This window comes from Pelecanus crispus, chromosome 10 (genome assembly GCF_030463565.1).
Source record: "Pelecanus crispus isolate bPelCri1 chromosome 10, bPelCri1.pri, whole genome shotgun sequence".
Taxonomy (NCBI): domain Eukaryota; kingdom Metazoa; phylum Chordata; class Aves; order Pelecaniformes; family Pelecanidae; genus Pelecanus; species Pelecanus crispus.
Window position 1 is genome coordinate 14,395,770 of NC_134652.1, and position 12,131 is coordinate 14,407,900.

General features: G+C 36.9%; 1 protein-coding gene across 1 annotated transcript in view; it reads left to right on the plus strand.

Moving 5' to 3' along the window:
• CFAP43 (cilia and flagella associated protein 43) overlaps positions 1-12,131 on the plus strand; it is a 40,963-nt gene that overhangs the window by 18,573 nt on the left and 10,259 nt on the right. Inside the window, exons 11-22 of the mRNA XM_075717765.1 lie at positions 68-198; positions 903-1,068; positions 1,647-1,760; positions 3,400-3,477; positions 4,863-4,988; positions 5,432-5,536; positions 6,267-6,383; positions 7,136-7,345; positions 9,059-9,265; positions 10,058-10,147; positions 10,922-10,999; positions 11,820-11,945. Coding sequence (XP_075573880.1) covers positions 68-198; positions 903-1,068; positions 1,647-1,760; positions 3,400-3,477; positions 4,863-4,988; positions 5,432-5,536; positions 6,267-6,383; positions 7,136-7,345; positions 9,059-9,265; positions 10,058-10,147; positions 10,922-10,999; positions 11,820-11,945 — 1,548 coding nt within the window. The remainder of the gene's footprint in view (positions 1-67; positions 199-902; positions 1,069-1,646; positions 1,761-3,399; positions 3,478-4,862; positions 4,989-5,431; positions 5,537-6,266; positions 6,384-7,135; positions 7,346-9,058; positions 9,266-10,057; positions 10,148-10,921; positions 11,000-11,819; positions 11,946-12,131) is intronic.

The window sequence follows — 12,131 nt, forward strand, 5'->3', positions numbered from 1 at the left end:
GCATAATTTACAGATGTATTCCATTAGAAAAACATATTTGCTGATATTGCTTCTATGACTTTTCTAGGATATACTTGCTCAAAAGCATTGTCACTCATATCAAGGAGGGGGAATCGGATCCATGGTATTTTCGCTGGATGGCAAATTCATCCTCGTTAATGGCGGAAATGATGGTGCCCTGGTGTGTCTGAAATGGAAGTATGTATAAAGTGGCAGACCAATATTGATGATGTAAATTCTTATATCCTGACAGACTAATTTTTGCATCTACTCATGATTCTAGACTTCCTTTTTCTTAGTCTCAAAATAAGGAGAAGAATTCGATAGAAATAGAATCACTCCTCTTATCTTTAGAGGCAGTCTCCCTAGCTCATGAAGTCTTGTACTTGTAGTTGCAATACAAGATACAGGAGTATCTTCTGATAAGTACTACCCATAGTGAGCTTATCACTGTCAAATAAACCATCTGGAAGGGGCTCTCTGGGGATGTAAGGGATGTAATCTCATGAGATACTATTTTAACTCAGCAATTAGGAGACATTGCAGCTTTAATGGGAATTCAACTGTGGCTATAGAGAGCTCTTAGCAGATATTAGGAGTAAGAGACACTTGAAACTACAGCTTTTCTGTGGTATAACAAATGTTCAGGTAGATGCACAGATTAAAGATGACTCCTCCAGAACAATATTTCTAATCTGGGTAATCCATCTTTCAGAATTTCTAATTGTGTGGAAACTTCACTTAATTATGCGATTCTAGAACTCAAACAATATTGAATCATATGTAAAGATATTGAATAGGCATTTTTAAGCAACTTAATAATTGTGTTATAAAGAATATTTAATACCTCGTCCTTTTCCATAATACACAAAAAATACATCAGTTCCCTTTCTGTTTACTAGGAAGATAAAGGAAATTGAAGTTAAGGAAGCTGATTTTCACTGGCAATCTCTTCTTGCTATACTGAACAAGTCTACTTCGAATGAAAATGTTGTTTTAAAATCTATGGCAGAATGGCAGTTTGACCAAGAATCCACATCAGAATCACTTCCAGAAGAGAAATTTAAGGTGTTTTCTTTATTTTTATGGGGGAAAAAAGTTTGATCATTATCCTAAAATTATACATGGTAAAAACTGTCCTCAAAACAAACTCTGGTCCTTTTGTAAAAGTAGAAGAATACCCCTGAGGATAGGCTGAATATGCTTAATTATTAATTTGTGGAATAGTATTATCAAGGAAATTGAACAGTTATGGGAAGATGACATTCACATCTTCAATTTCACTTGTTTTTTTCAGCTACAGAAAACTCTGTGAAAGTCAGTTTCTCCTCATGTGAAGTTATGTGTCATTCCCAGTGTGATGTTACTGCTATACATTGTGTGTTACTAGTCATATATTTTTCTGTTGAAATCAAGCAAAGCAGTGATTACAGAGATTAGTACAGTCAGCTCATTTGAGTCACAAGTCTTTGCATAATAGCAAGGGTTTTCAGGATCAAATCTGGGGACTAGTTAGGGATTAAAAATGTAACATTCTGGAATTTGGTGGTGGTGGTGTTGCTTCTAATGTGAGTCCATTTTTTATTTCATTTCTTCTCTCATTCTCTTTAAGTACCTGAGATGGATGTTTATATCCTTAATTTCAGGAGGCACCACTTAAATCTTCCAATGTAGAGATGACAGAAGAAGATGGTAACATCACCAGTTTGTATTCAGCCAGTACCGATGACGTGACATGGATAGGTCAGAAATTAAAGAAGGTACCTTCATAGAACAAGTATTAATCAAAACCAGAGTTCTCAAGAGTCAGTAGTGATTTGGGGTGCGAAATTATATGCTGTAAAGGAATTCAGTTTCTAAAGCTTTTCTGACATTTGGACCTCTCTTTAAGGCATTGTGATCTAGAGTTTTAGAAATCCCAGGTCAAGGTTATAAACACATCAGAGAAGGTACCGAGCATAATAGGAGCTCTAAAGACCAAAAGACCACTTCTACACAAGGAATAAACTAAAAAAAAAATTGCAAGAGAAATTGGCTTCCTTTAGAAACTTATAAAGACTTTTTTCTTCTAGATGTCAAAAGTTGCACAGAAGATTATTACCAGAAACCAAGCAGGTGATCTGTTCCTCCCAAGGGCCAGAATAACAAATTCTACAGCACTGATAAATCAATACTCAACAATATGACATCAATTACAAAAGCCCTGAGGTTTATTTCAGGTTAAGGTTGAGATGAGTATGTTATATAACCAAAGTTTTTTGTAAGTAAAAGTGCATCAAAGATCTGTCTACAGAGAGGGGATTTAGCACTGTGTGAGCCTGGAAACTGCTATGTTAATGTTAGTATAGATTCTTTTTTTCCCAGAAATATGAATTTATGGATGCTAGGAGGTTCTTTCTGATATGAACCAGAGCTGTGTATTTTGCCCAGCTTTTGAGGTTTAATGATAGGACAAAGCAAAATACCATTGCTTTTTCTGGGTGATCTCAGGAGTGACTTTCCAAATAATGATGCGGTTTCACAAGTGGCTAAAGTCAATCTAAGACATACTGCCTCTGAAAGTGATGTGTTCTCCATCGCTTTCCCAGACATGTATTCCTATTTCTGCTTTGATGCTGGCACTCATGCTTTCGTGTCTCTGCTGGGATTTTTTGGCAAATCCATGTGACTGTGCATACACACGAGTACCACATGACTATTATTATCAGCTAGGGACAGGTGATGAGAAGCAAAGGTTGAAGGGCAGCAATGTGGTCCTAGCTTGTTTTAAGCTGCTCATTAATGTCCTAAGAGACTTGCATCTGACTTTTAGAGGATGGAGTACATCCAATGTCAGAATGATACACCCTTTCCTTTCAATCAATAGCCATCATCTGACTTAAAGTTGTAAATTTATTTTAGAAAGCAAATTTCAGAGGTGCAGACTAATTGCAAAATTTTCCCTAAGAGATGAATTGGCAAGGCTGTAGGGGCAAAGAAAATTTCACAGCTTCCAGAATGAGTAACAGATGTTAGTTTACTAGTGTTTTTAAGTATCCCATTGGAAATGCTTAGTGACAATGAAAAATCTAAGGAATATAAAACACTTAAATTCTAGCAGTAGGCTTTATGCAGTTCAATGTGTCTGTAATCACTGCACTTGTAATTACTTATTTCTTTAATATTTTCTTTCTTTTATGCTCTACTGCTGTACAACCAGTTTACAATGTGACTTAGTTTTACAATCTTTTTTCTCTTGAGCAATTATAAGAATCATCCTATTAGGATTATGTCTGTTTCAGTTATTAATCACTTGGGAGTTTTGTTTTCTGTACAGATAATGTTCCTTTAGATTATTTTGACCTTTTTTTCTCTTCTTGTCTATTTTTGTCTTTCAACAATATATTTGTTGTATATCAGGTCATTACAGAAGAGACTCAGAGGTTTGCTAACCAGAAGAAAGAGCTGCAAATGGGAATTAAAAAGCTGCGTAAAACTGTGAGTTTCTTACAAGGGTAATGGCTCATCTTACCAGTTTGTTTACAAGTACACTTCCTTTATGGCTATCAGCTCTAGCTCTCGGTTACATTTTTGTCATAAACTCTGAGCAGATAATAAAGAGACATGCTTCTTCAGGGACTATATGCTGAACCTGCCAGGAACTACTGTCTGTTTCTCAGTTTCCTTTGCTCCAAATAAATATTTTATACCACCCTTATACCTTGAGCAATCTATCCCCTCAGCAGGCTAGTTTCTGCCTGTCTGACAACCTTCCATTATAGAAACTACTGTCCTCTCCTCTTCCGTTTCCTTCCATAAAACTGCTATCAGCAAGAGGGTAAGGCAGAGGGGTTGCCTAGACCTGTCTGCACATGTGCAGACAGATTTTGATTATCTCCAAGGATGGAGACTCCGTGACCTCTCTGGACAACCTGTTCCAGTACTCAGTCACCCTCACAGTAAAAAAGTGTTTCTTGATGTTTGGGTGGAACCTCCAGAGTTTCAGTTTGTGCCCATTGCCTCTGGTTCTGTCACTGAGCACCACTGAAAAGAGCCTGGCTCTGCCCTCTTAGCACCCTCCCTTCACGTATTTGTAGACATTGATGAGATTCCCCCCAAGCCATTCCTTTTTTTAGGCTGAACAGTCCCAGTTCTCTCAGCCTTTTCTCATGAGAGATGCTCCAGTCCCACAATCACCTTCATTGGACTCTCTCCAGTATGTCCATGTCTCTCACCTCCCTCAACCTGCTAGCAACACACTCAGTACAGCCCAGGATAGTTAGCTATTTTACTGCAAGGGCACATTGCTGGCTCATGTTCAACTTGGTGTCCACCAGGACCTCCAGCTACTTTTCTGCAAAGTTGTTTTCCAGTTGCTCAGCACCCAGCATGTCCTGGTGCATGAGGCTGTTCTTACCCATGTGCAGGATTTTGTGCTTCCCTTTGTTGAACTGTATGAGATAGGTAACAACTCAATAAAGTGATAACAGCTTAATAAAGTGCTCAGAACTAGGTGCAGGAATTTGCAGTTCCCTTTGTTGAACTACATGCGATAGATAACTTAATAAAGTGATAGCAACTTAGTAAAGTTCTGAGAACCAGAGAATAAAGAATTTTGTACTACAGGTTCTTAGAGAGTATACACAGCTTCATAGATAACATCCAAATCAACTTTATGGGAAAGATTAAATATATTCACATAGTACCCTGTCACTAGTTACAGGCAGCACATTCTACCAATTCCCATGAATCGGTTAAAAGTGGAGGCAATTAAAATAATTTTCTCTGATATCAAGTTCTATATTGTTAAAAATAGCATTTCCTCTATTTACATTCAAATAATTTCTTATTCCTTGTACTTATTTAAAAAAAAAAAAAAACAGATTCAGAAAATGATGCATGAAAATGAACAGGTGCCAGACGTTGAGAAACTGGAGCAGCAGGAGTTCAACCTGGATATAGAAGAACAGGAAAGAGCGCAAGCAGAGGCTGAACAAGAAGTGGCCAGGGTATGGCAGAATGGGGGGAGAACATTTTAAAACTAGCAGTGAAAGGAGAAAGAATGATTGAAGAACAGAGGATGATCTCAAAATTGCTGTTCACTGCTGAGAAGCAGGAAAACTTAAAAGTATTTAAAGTCACTTTTTGAAGCAGGTGAAGCTGCTGATGCAGACATTGTGAACTGGAATATGATCTATGCCAGAAACTGTAAGTCTGACACTGTGGCCTTGGGCATGTTGCTTAAGTTCTAGAATGCTTTTCTTCACATGTAAAATGAATACCTTTCAGTAGTATGCAATATAGTTTTTGAAGAAGATAGCTGCAATAGTCTAAGATGATGAAATATTGGTAATTAATTTCATCTATTAGGTTTCTTTCAGTAACTCAATACAAAATGCCCATATCTTGTTATTTTGCACATCTTGTTATTTTCTTTTCTGTATCTTGGAAGGTGAGGAAGGAGATTGAGATGGAGAATTTAGCCAACCGCTATTTGCAGGATGTCATCAAACATGAGTGCTGGGATGCTATGTGTGTAAAAGGACGTGCAGTTAAGGTAACCTCTGCTTTCTAATTCATTTTCTGCAGTAGTTTATTGATTTCTTAAGGTACAGAGACAAAATAAATAGAAGTATAACACATTTCTGATTTGCTTATAGTATGGGAAAAAAATTACTTCTTCCCAGGGCTCATGCAAATCTTTCATTCTGTTCATTTTGTCTGAGCCTGGCTGATTTTACCTTCTAAGGTAGATAAGAGTGCTGATAAGCAAATAAGCAACTCTTTAATTCCTTGATCTCAGAGAATATCTTTATGCAGCGTTGCTAGCAGGAGAGGTAAATATTTTTCTGTGTGCAGTCAGTATGACTTCTGCTACACAGAACATAAAGGGAAAATTTAACCCTTATTTTGCCTATTTTAAACAAAGGGAGATTAGTCAAACTAATGATACTGGATTATCTCAAGTGTGGTGAAAGAACAAGTTAAACTACAAAAAACCTAGTTCTGGTTGAATTCTGTGAATAAAGAGGCCATACCATAGATTATTTTTTTAAAAAAAAAGAAAAAAGCAAATTTTAAACCAACCATTTTCACTACCAGAAAGGCAAGTGGTTTTATTCTTACCCCTGTATTTTTACTACATTGACTATATTAACTTATCTTCAATTTTATTCCTGAATTTAAGAGGTCTTTGTAACTGTTTAGCATTCAGGTATTGAACAAATGAAATGATAGATGCATTCTGAAGAACTTTTTGGGTTTTTTTTTTTTTTTAACTTGAATAGTGCTTCCATATGGCTTGTGAAGTGAAGAATTATCCACTGAAGGAACGTAGTAAAGAAGAGCTGGAAAATTTGGAGAAAGTTCTGCTGTTAAAGAAAATTGAGGGAGCTGATCTTAAGGTACAATCTCTTCAAAGTACTGCACAAAGGCATTTCAGATCAGGATGCTCTGAGTTGGCATCTTAACCCTTCTTTACATAGTTACATTCCTAAGGTCCTTTTTCTTGCTGTAGAAATTGTAAAAAAAATTTTTAAAGATAAATAAAAATGAAATGTTGTGTTTTTACTCAGAACAAATGTATTAATATTAAAGAATCACAGAATAGCTGAGGTTAGAAAAACCCTTTGGAAGTCATCTAGCCCAACCCTCCTACAGCATTTTACTCAGGGCTGTGTCCAGTCAGGTTTGGAATATCTCCAAGGATTCCATAACCTCTATGGGCTACCTCTTCCCGTGTTTGACAACCCTCACAGGAAAAATATTTTATTACTTTTAAGCACCACTGAGAAGAGTCTGGCCCTGTTGTCTTACTCCCCACCATCAGGTTTTTATATGCATTACTAAGATCCCCCCAAACCTTTTCCTTCTTGAGGCTAAACAATTCCAGCTCTCTCAGCCTGTCCTTGCATGTTAGATGCTTCAAACCATTAATTGTATTAGTGGCCTATCACTGGACTTGCTCCAGTATGCCCATGTCTTTCTTGTACTGGGGAACCTACAAATGGACCCAATATTCCAGATATGATCATTTCAACTTGTATTATTTTGATCACTGAGCTTAATTGAAGAATATAACCTCCAGAATTTTTTCATACATGTGCCACTGGATCATGTACAAAATTAACACAGTTACAATGTTTCTGATATTCAGGTTCAGAAGAAAAATCTTGAGATGGAGTCTGAGACTGTATTATCTAAGGAAGAAGGAGAGAAGGCTGAAGAAGTAATGGCTGATGATAGTGCATCTTTCTGCCTGATTGGAAGTCTGAGCTCTCAGTATGGTGGAGACACATCTGTCCTATACCACCAATGGGACTTGCACACCAGGGAGCAGAAAGTCAATCAGATAGTATTATTGAAGGTGGTGTCTTCTTAAATTTCTATTACTGCAGTGATGCTGTCATACCTGTTGGTTCTCACAGCAGTCACAGCCACTGTTAAGACTTTGGGCATACTGACACTATACAACGGAGAGTTGCACAGGTCTCTGAGTTACTGACATGAATGCTGATAAATACATACAGTGCAGTGGAGCACCATGTAGATTTGCCAGCTCAGGTCTGGGGGAAAAAAAACCCTATCAAGTTGGTTACCCAGTTTGAGGGTATCTCCATTTGCCCGCTGGTGCTTCAGTTTAAGGAGTTTGTACAGCCAACGCTAGCTTGCACATCTCAGCATGCCCTGTGAAAACGTGACCTTGCTGCTGAATGAAAGATCAGCTGAATCCTCACACCATTTTCTTTCTCTCCAGCCTTACCATCCCTTCATTTGGAGTCTTCAATGTTTCTGTTATTTATTATTCACTACTATCAGACTCTCTTACGCTGGCCAGTTTATTAAGTAGTAAACATGCTGTAGAACAGGCTTCTAATGAATATGATCTACAAGGGTAGAAGTGGTTAAACTACTATAAAGCATTGCCTTCTCAGAGCTCTTTAAGGCTGTAACTGGTAGCAGAGCTCAATGATTATGCATTGTAATACATAAAATCTAGTAGATACACTAGTTTTTAAAGTAGATGGGGAAGAAACACAAGGAGCACTTTTAGATGTAAGCTTGGATGTCACAAGATCTTTCTACTCTATGGCTTTAAAGATGTATGTTATATATGTAAGTGTAGACATATCTTCAGTGTTCTTGGTCAAAGCAGCGAGCTTGCTTGACTAGACGTTGAGCACAGCCTTTTTTCTCCCAGCAGCATTGTAGTTTATCTGCCATCCTGCCTTATTACATCCTAACTAATTACTATATTAGAAATCAATGAAATAATCGTGGACACAAATATTTATTGTAATACAAATTGCAAACAGCTAAGCATCTCAAATGTGAAGTTTAATGATAGAACTGAAATCCTTTTCATGTTTCATTTTAGTAAATTGACACAGTAGGAGAGACACATGGTTTTCTCTCTTAATATTCTACTTTTCTTTGTTGAGATCAATTATTTATTCTAAAGGAAAAAATTATCCACTAAGAATATATGCTTTTTAAAATGATTATAAGGTCTCAGGTGTTTTAAAAAAAAATCATTTCCAATGTTTGTTTATTTAATGTGCACGTTTTGCTCACATATGTCAGACAGAAAATCACATGAAAGCATATTGAAACTGCAGGTTGCATCACTTAAAAATGAGGAAAGTATGTCCTTAACTCTGCCTCCCTGCACCTGTGATATACAATCTCTAGATTTACAGGTCACATGTTTTTTTTCTTTGAAGCCCCTTCTTTTTTCAGCCGAAGAGTGCAAAAAACAGCAAATAGAAGGCAGCCTAATTTTTTATCTAGTTTTGGCAGCAGTGTGTTTCTTTCAGAGTTTTTGTCAAATGGCAAATATGTAGAAGAAAAGGAATAAAAATTTGTGGGGAAAAAAAAAGAAAAAAATGATAATTTGCCCACCTCCATTTAACAAATCTTGAACTCTGCCCTTCTGATTTTCAGAAGGGCTTTACGAGTTTATCTCCATGTCACACATACAAACACACACATTTATGATTCTGATAGCTTGAGGAGTGGTATATAGTCGTGGATGGATGTGACCTGTGCAGTATTGATGTTTCCTTTTTTGGTATTTCAGGACATCATTTACAAAGTGAAAACTGCTTTTAATAAGGAATTTGACATAGTTGCACGACAAAAGGAGCAGGAGATAGCACGAGTGAAAGAAAGAAACCTGAGGATCCGAGAAATCTTGGCACAACTTGACCTCCAAGTGGAAGTGTGGGAGCCCACTCTTACAGATGATGAGATACCGGCGCGAGCGCTCACTGTTCAGGATTCAGAGGTGTCTGAAAAATAAATCTTTCTCTTTCACCCACTCAAATACAGTTCTCTAATTCTCCTTATTTCCAGACATTTTGTCAGTACTGAAAAGCCTTAAAACAGATGTGTCTGTGTACTTAAAATCATCTTTTTGACTCTTTTGTTTCCCTTCCTTTTTTAGGGAGAAAGCTCTTAATAAGTCAATCTGAAATGATAAAATGCATACAATCTTAATTTATTGCTCTTAAAAGTTTTTAATTGCCCATAGATTAGATAGAATTTCCCCCTGTTCCTGACTATAAGATTCAAACCAGGCTTGCAGGGATTACTTCCATAGATAAGGGTTTCTCTGTTTTCTCTGAGCACCATTTTGAAATTAAGTAGTTTCAAATGAAGTATCTAGGTACTAAAGCATACTTAGTACTGTGCTTATAGATTCAATTCATTATTTATAAAGAAACACCATATTTCTTATACAATCTATTCCACTGATCTCATCTGCTCTTTTGGTCAGTCTTTCTCTACTTCTCTCTGCTCTCTCACCATTCCGTGTCATTCCACTGTCAGAAAAGGTATTCACAAAACACAGCTAGTATCAACAAAAATGATGGTAGTTTGTATGTTAGCATTTTTACATATAGCTTTTGGAGCTGTTCAAAAGAACAATTTTCTTCCTGAGGAATATTATCATAGAGCAGAGATACAAAAAGCATTAAGAATTAGTATTACGCCATCTTTCCAAATGTTCTTAGTCCACATGTGATCACGTTTGGAGAAAAAAAACCCTGATATGAACCTCATTTTCTTCCTTCAGATTAAAGTCGAAAAATACATGACTCCACAAGAGAGAGAGAATGCAGAAATGCTGGCTAAGCTTGAAATGGAAAGATGCCTTGCTGCTACGGTAATTAAAGTAGTATCCTTTTTGCTGAATAGGCCTTTGTCTCTGGTTAGGCATATTTAGTTAATGCTGCACTGGAATATTCCAGTAATGTCGTATGGGAGAATAAATTTTAAATGGTAGGTAATGATGATGTGTGTCTTTTCCGTCTTATTATAATTTACAATCAGAACTACATAGACCAGCTGGGGGAAGAAAAGATTTAGTGTTAGGCTCACAATTTTTAAAAATGTTCTTAGTGGCAATCAAAAGTACTGTATCAGGTGACGGGGGACTAGGTACATTTCTAAATGCATGCTACTGCTCAGTCAAGAGCTTTGTGCTTGATATGTGTTTGTTGACTTAGCGACCTGTGTTCTTCAGGGATCAGAGTAGAAGATCGTAATGCTTTCCTCTGGCTTTAAAATGCATCTGTGAAAAGCCTAAGGTGGTTCTGGCCCCCAAAAGAGTTGCACAATAACACAGTGACACTACAACTTCCTTCGTCCTAGCCTGCCAACTGGTCAGGAGCAGCCTATGCCTGTGTATTCTTTCCAACACTGCCAGAATGGCAGGTTTAGTACGTTATTTGGTATATGAACACCTGTCCACCAGAAAAAAACTCTTGAGACTTTTAGCATATTTCACATGCATCACCGAAGACCATTAATCTACTAGTGACACACAGTATAATCGTATGGGTGATCTAGAGGTTAACTACCCTATTATCGTTCCCAAAACTTCCAATTGCTACACTTCCTTTTGAACACTAAAATATTTTTTTGTGGCCATTCCCAGGACAATGAAAGACTGCGTGCTCTTAATGACATGATGGGTGGAGTGCTAGAAGTAAAAAAGGAAGACATCTTGAAAATGGTGAGCTGTGTTTCTGCCATATCATTTAGGTAGCTTGTGGGCTTTTAAGGAAATGTGAAATTCAACTAGCAAATATTTCCAGCCTAAGTGATAGAAGAAACTTAAGAGAATTGTAGAATTGCATTATGCCTAGATAGACTCCATAAGAGATCACACACTGGACTCAAAAGAGACCACAAGATTCTAGTGCCTGCATATGGTTTACCCATCAACACCTGTCCCTGTCACAGTGGAATACTATAGGAACATAATCTAGTATTACTATTACAGCAGCTGTATTGCTGGGGGAAGGGTCTATTATCCATGGCTGTGATCTTACAGAAAAATACTGTGTTCCATTTAACTCAGCAAATGTAGATAGTACAGTAGTAGAGGAAGGAAAGAATGTGTAGGAGAAAAAGGATAGGGCAGACCCAAGCGCTCTCCCTGGAATTGATCTGTTTTGGAAAATTGGGACTCCACTTAAAAGTATACATTAGCATGGAGTTAGATATGGGGTTCTGAAACAGAAAATGTGGTATATCATATCTTTGTACCGACAGTAGTATGTTTGAGTACAAAATACTTGTATTTTACAAGATCCAGTAATGAATTCCTGTAAGCAAGTGAAAGAGAATAGCACAATATATATACACCAAAACTACTGGTGCAAGTAACAAACCAGAGAAACAGAATATATATGTTACTTAGACTTAAGGCTTGTACCCTACTTACCACTAAGAAATACCTTTCATTAAATTTGATATGTGCTATAGTTTGTTAGTGTGCTGATGGAACCTTAATATTGCTTTTGAATCATATTTGTCTTTAATACTTCCAGGATATTCCTCCACCTCCATTTATATCCAAGCCTGAGCATGCCTGGAATGATGAAGAAAAGAAAATATTTAGAGAACATGAGAAAAAAGTCAAGGAGCTGAATGAAGAAAAAGAAAAGTATAGAAAGGTAAATTAAAATGAGAAAAGGAGTGGTTTTGTTCATAGTACTCATGACCAAAGCTTCTGATCTTTCTCAGGAGCTACTTCTAAAAATGAATACTAATAAATAAAATAAACAAAGAACAAATGAAGAACAAAGATTATGTGGCATATTAAATAAGTCCTAGCTTAGACAGTAAAATAAGGCAATCTT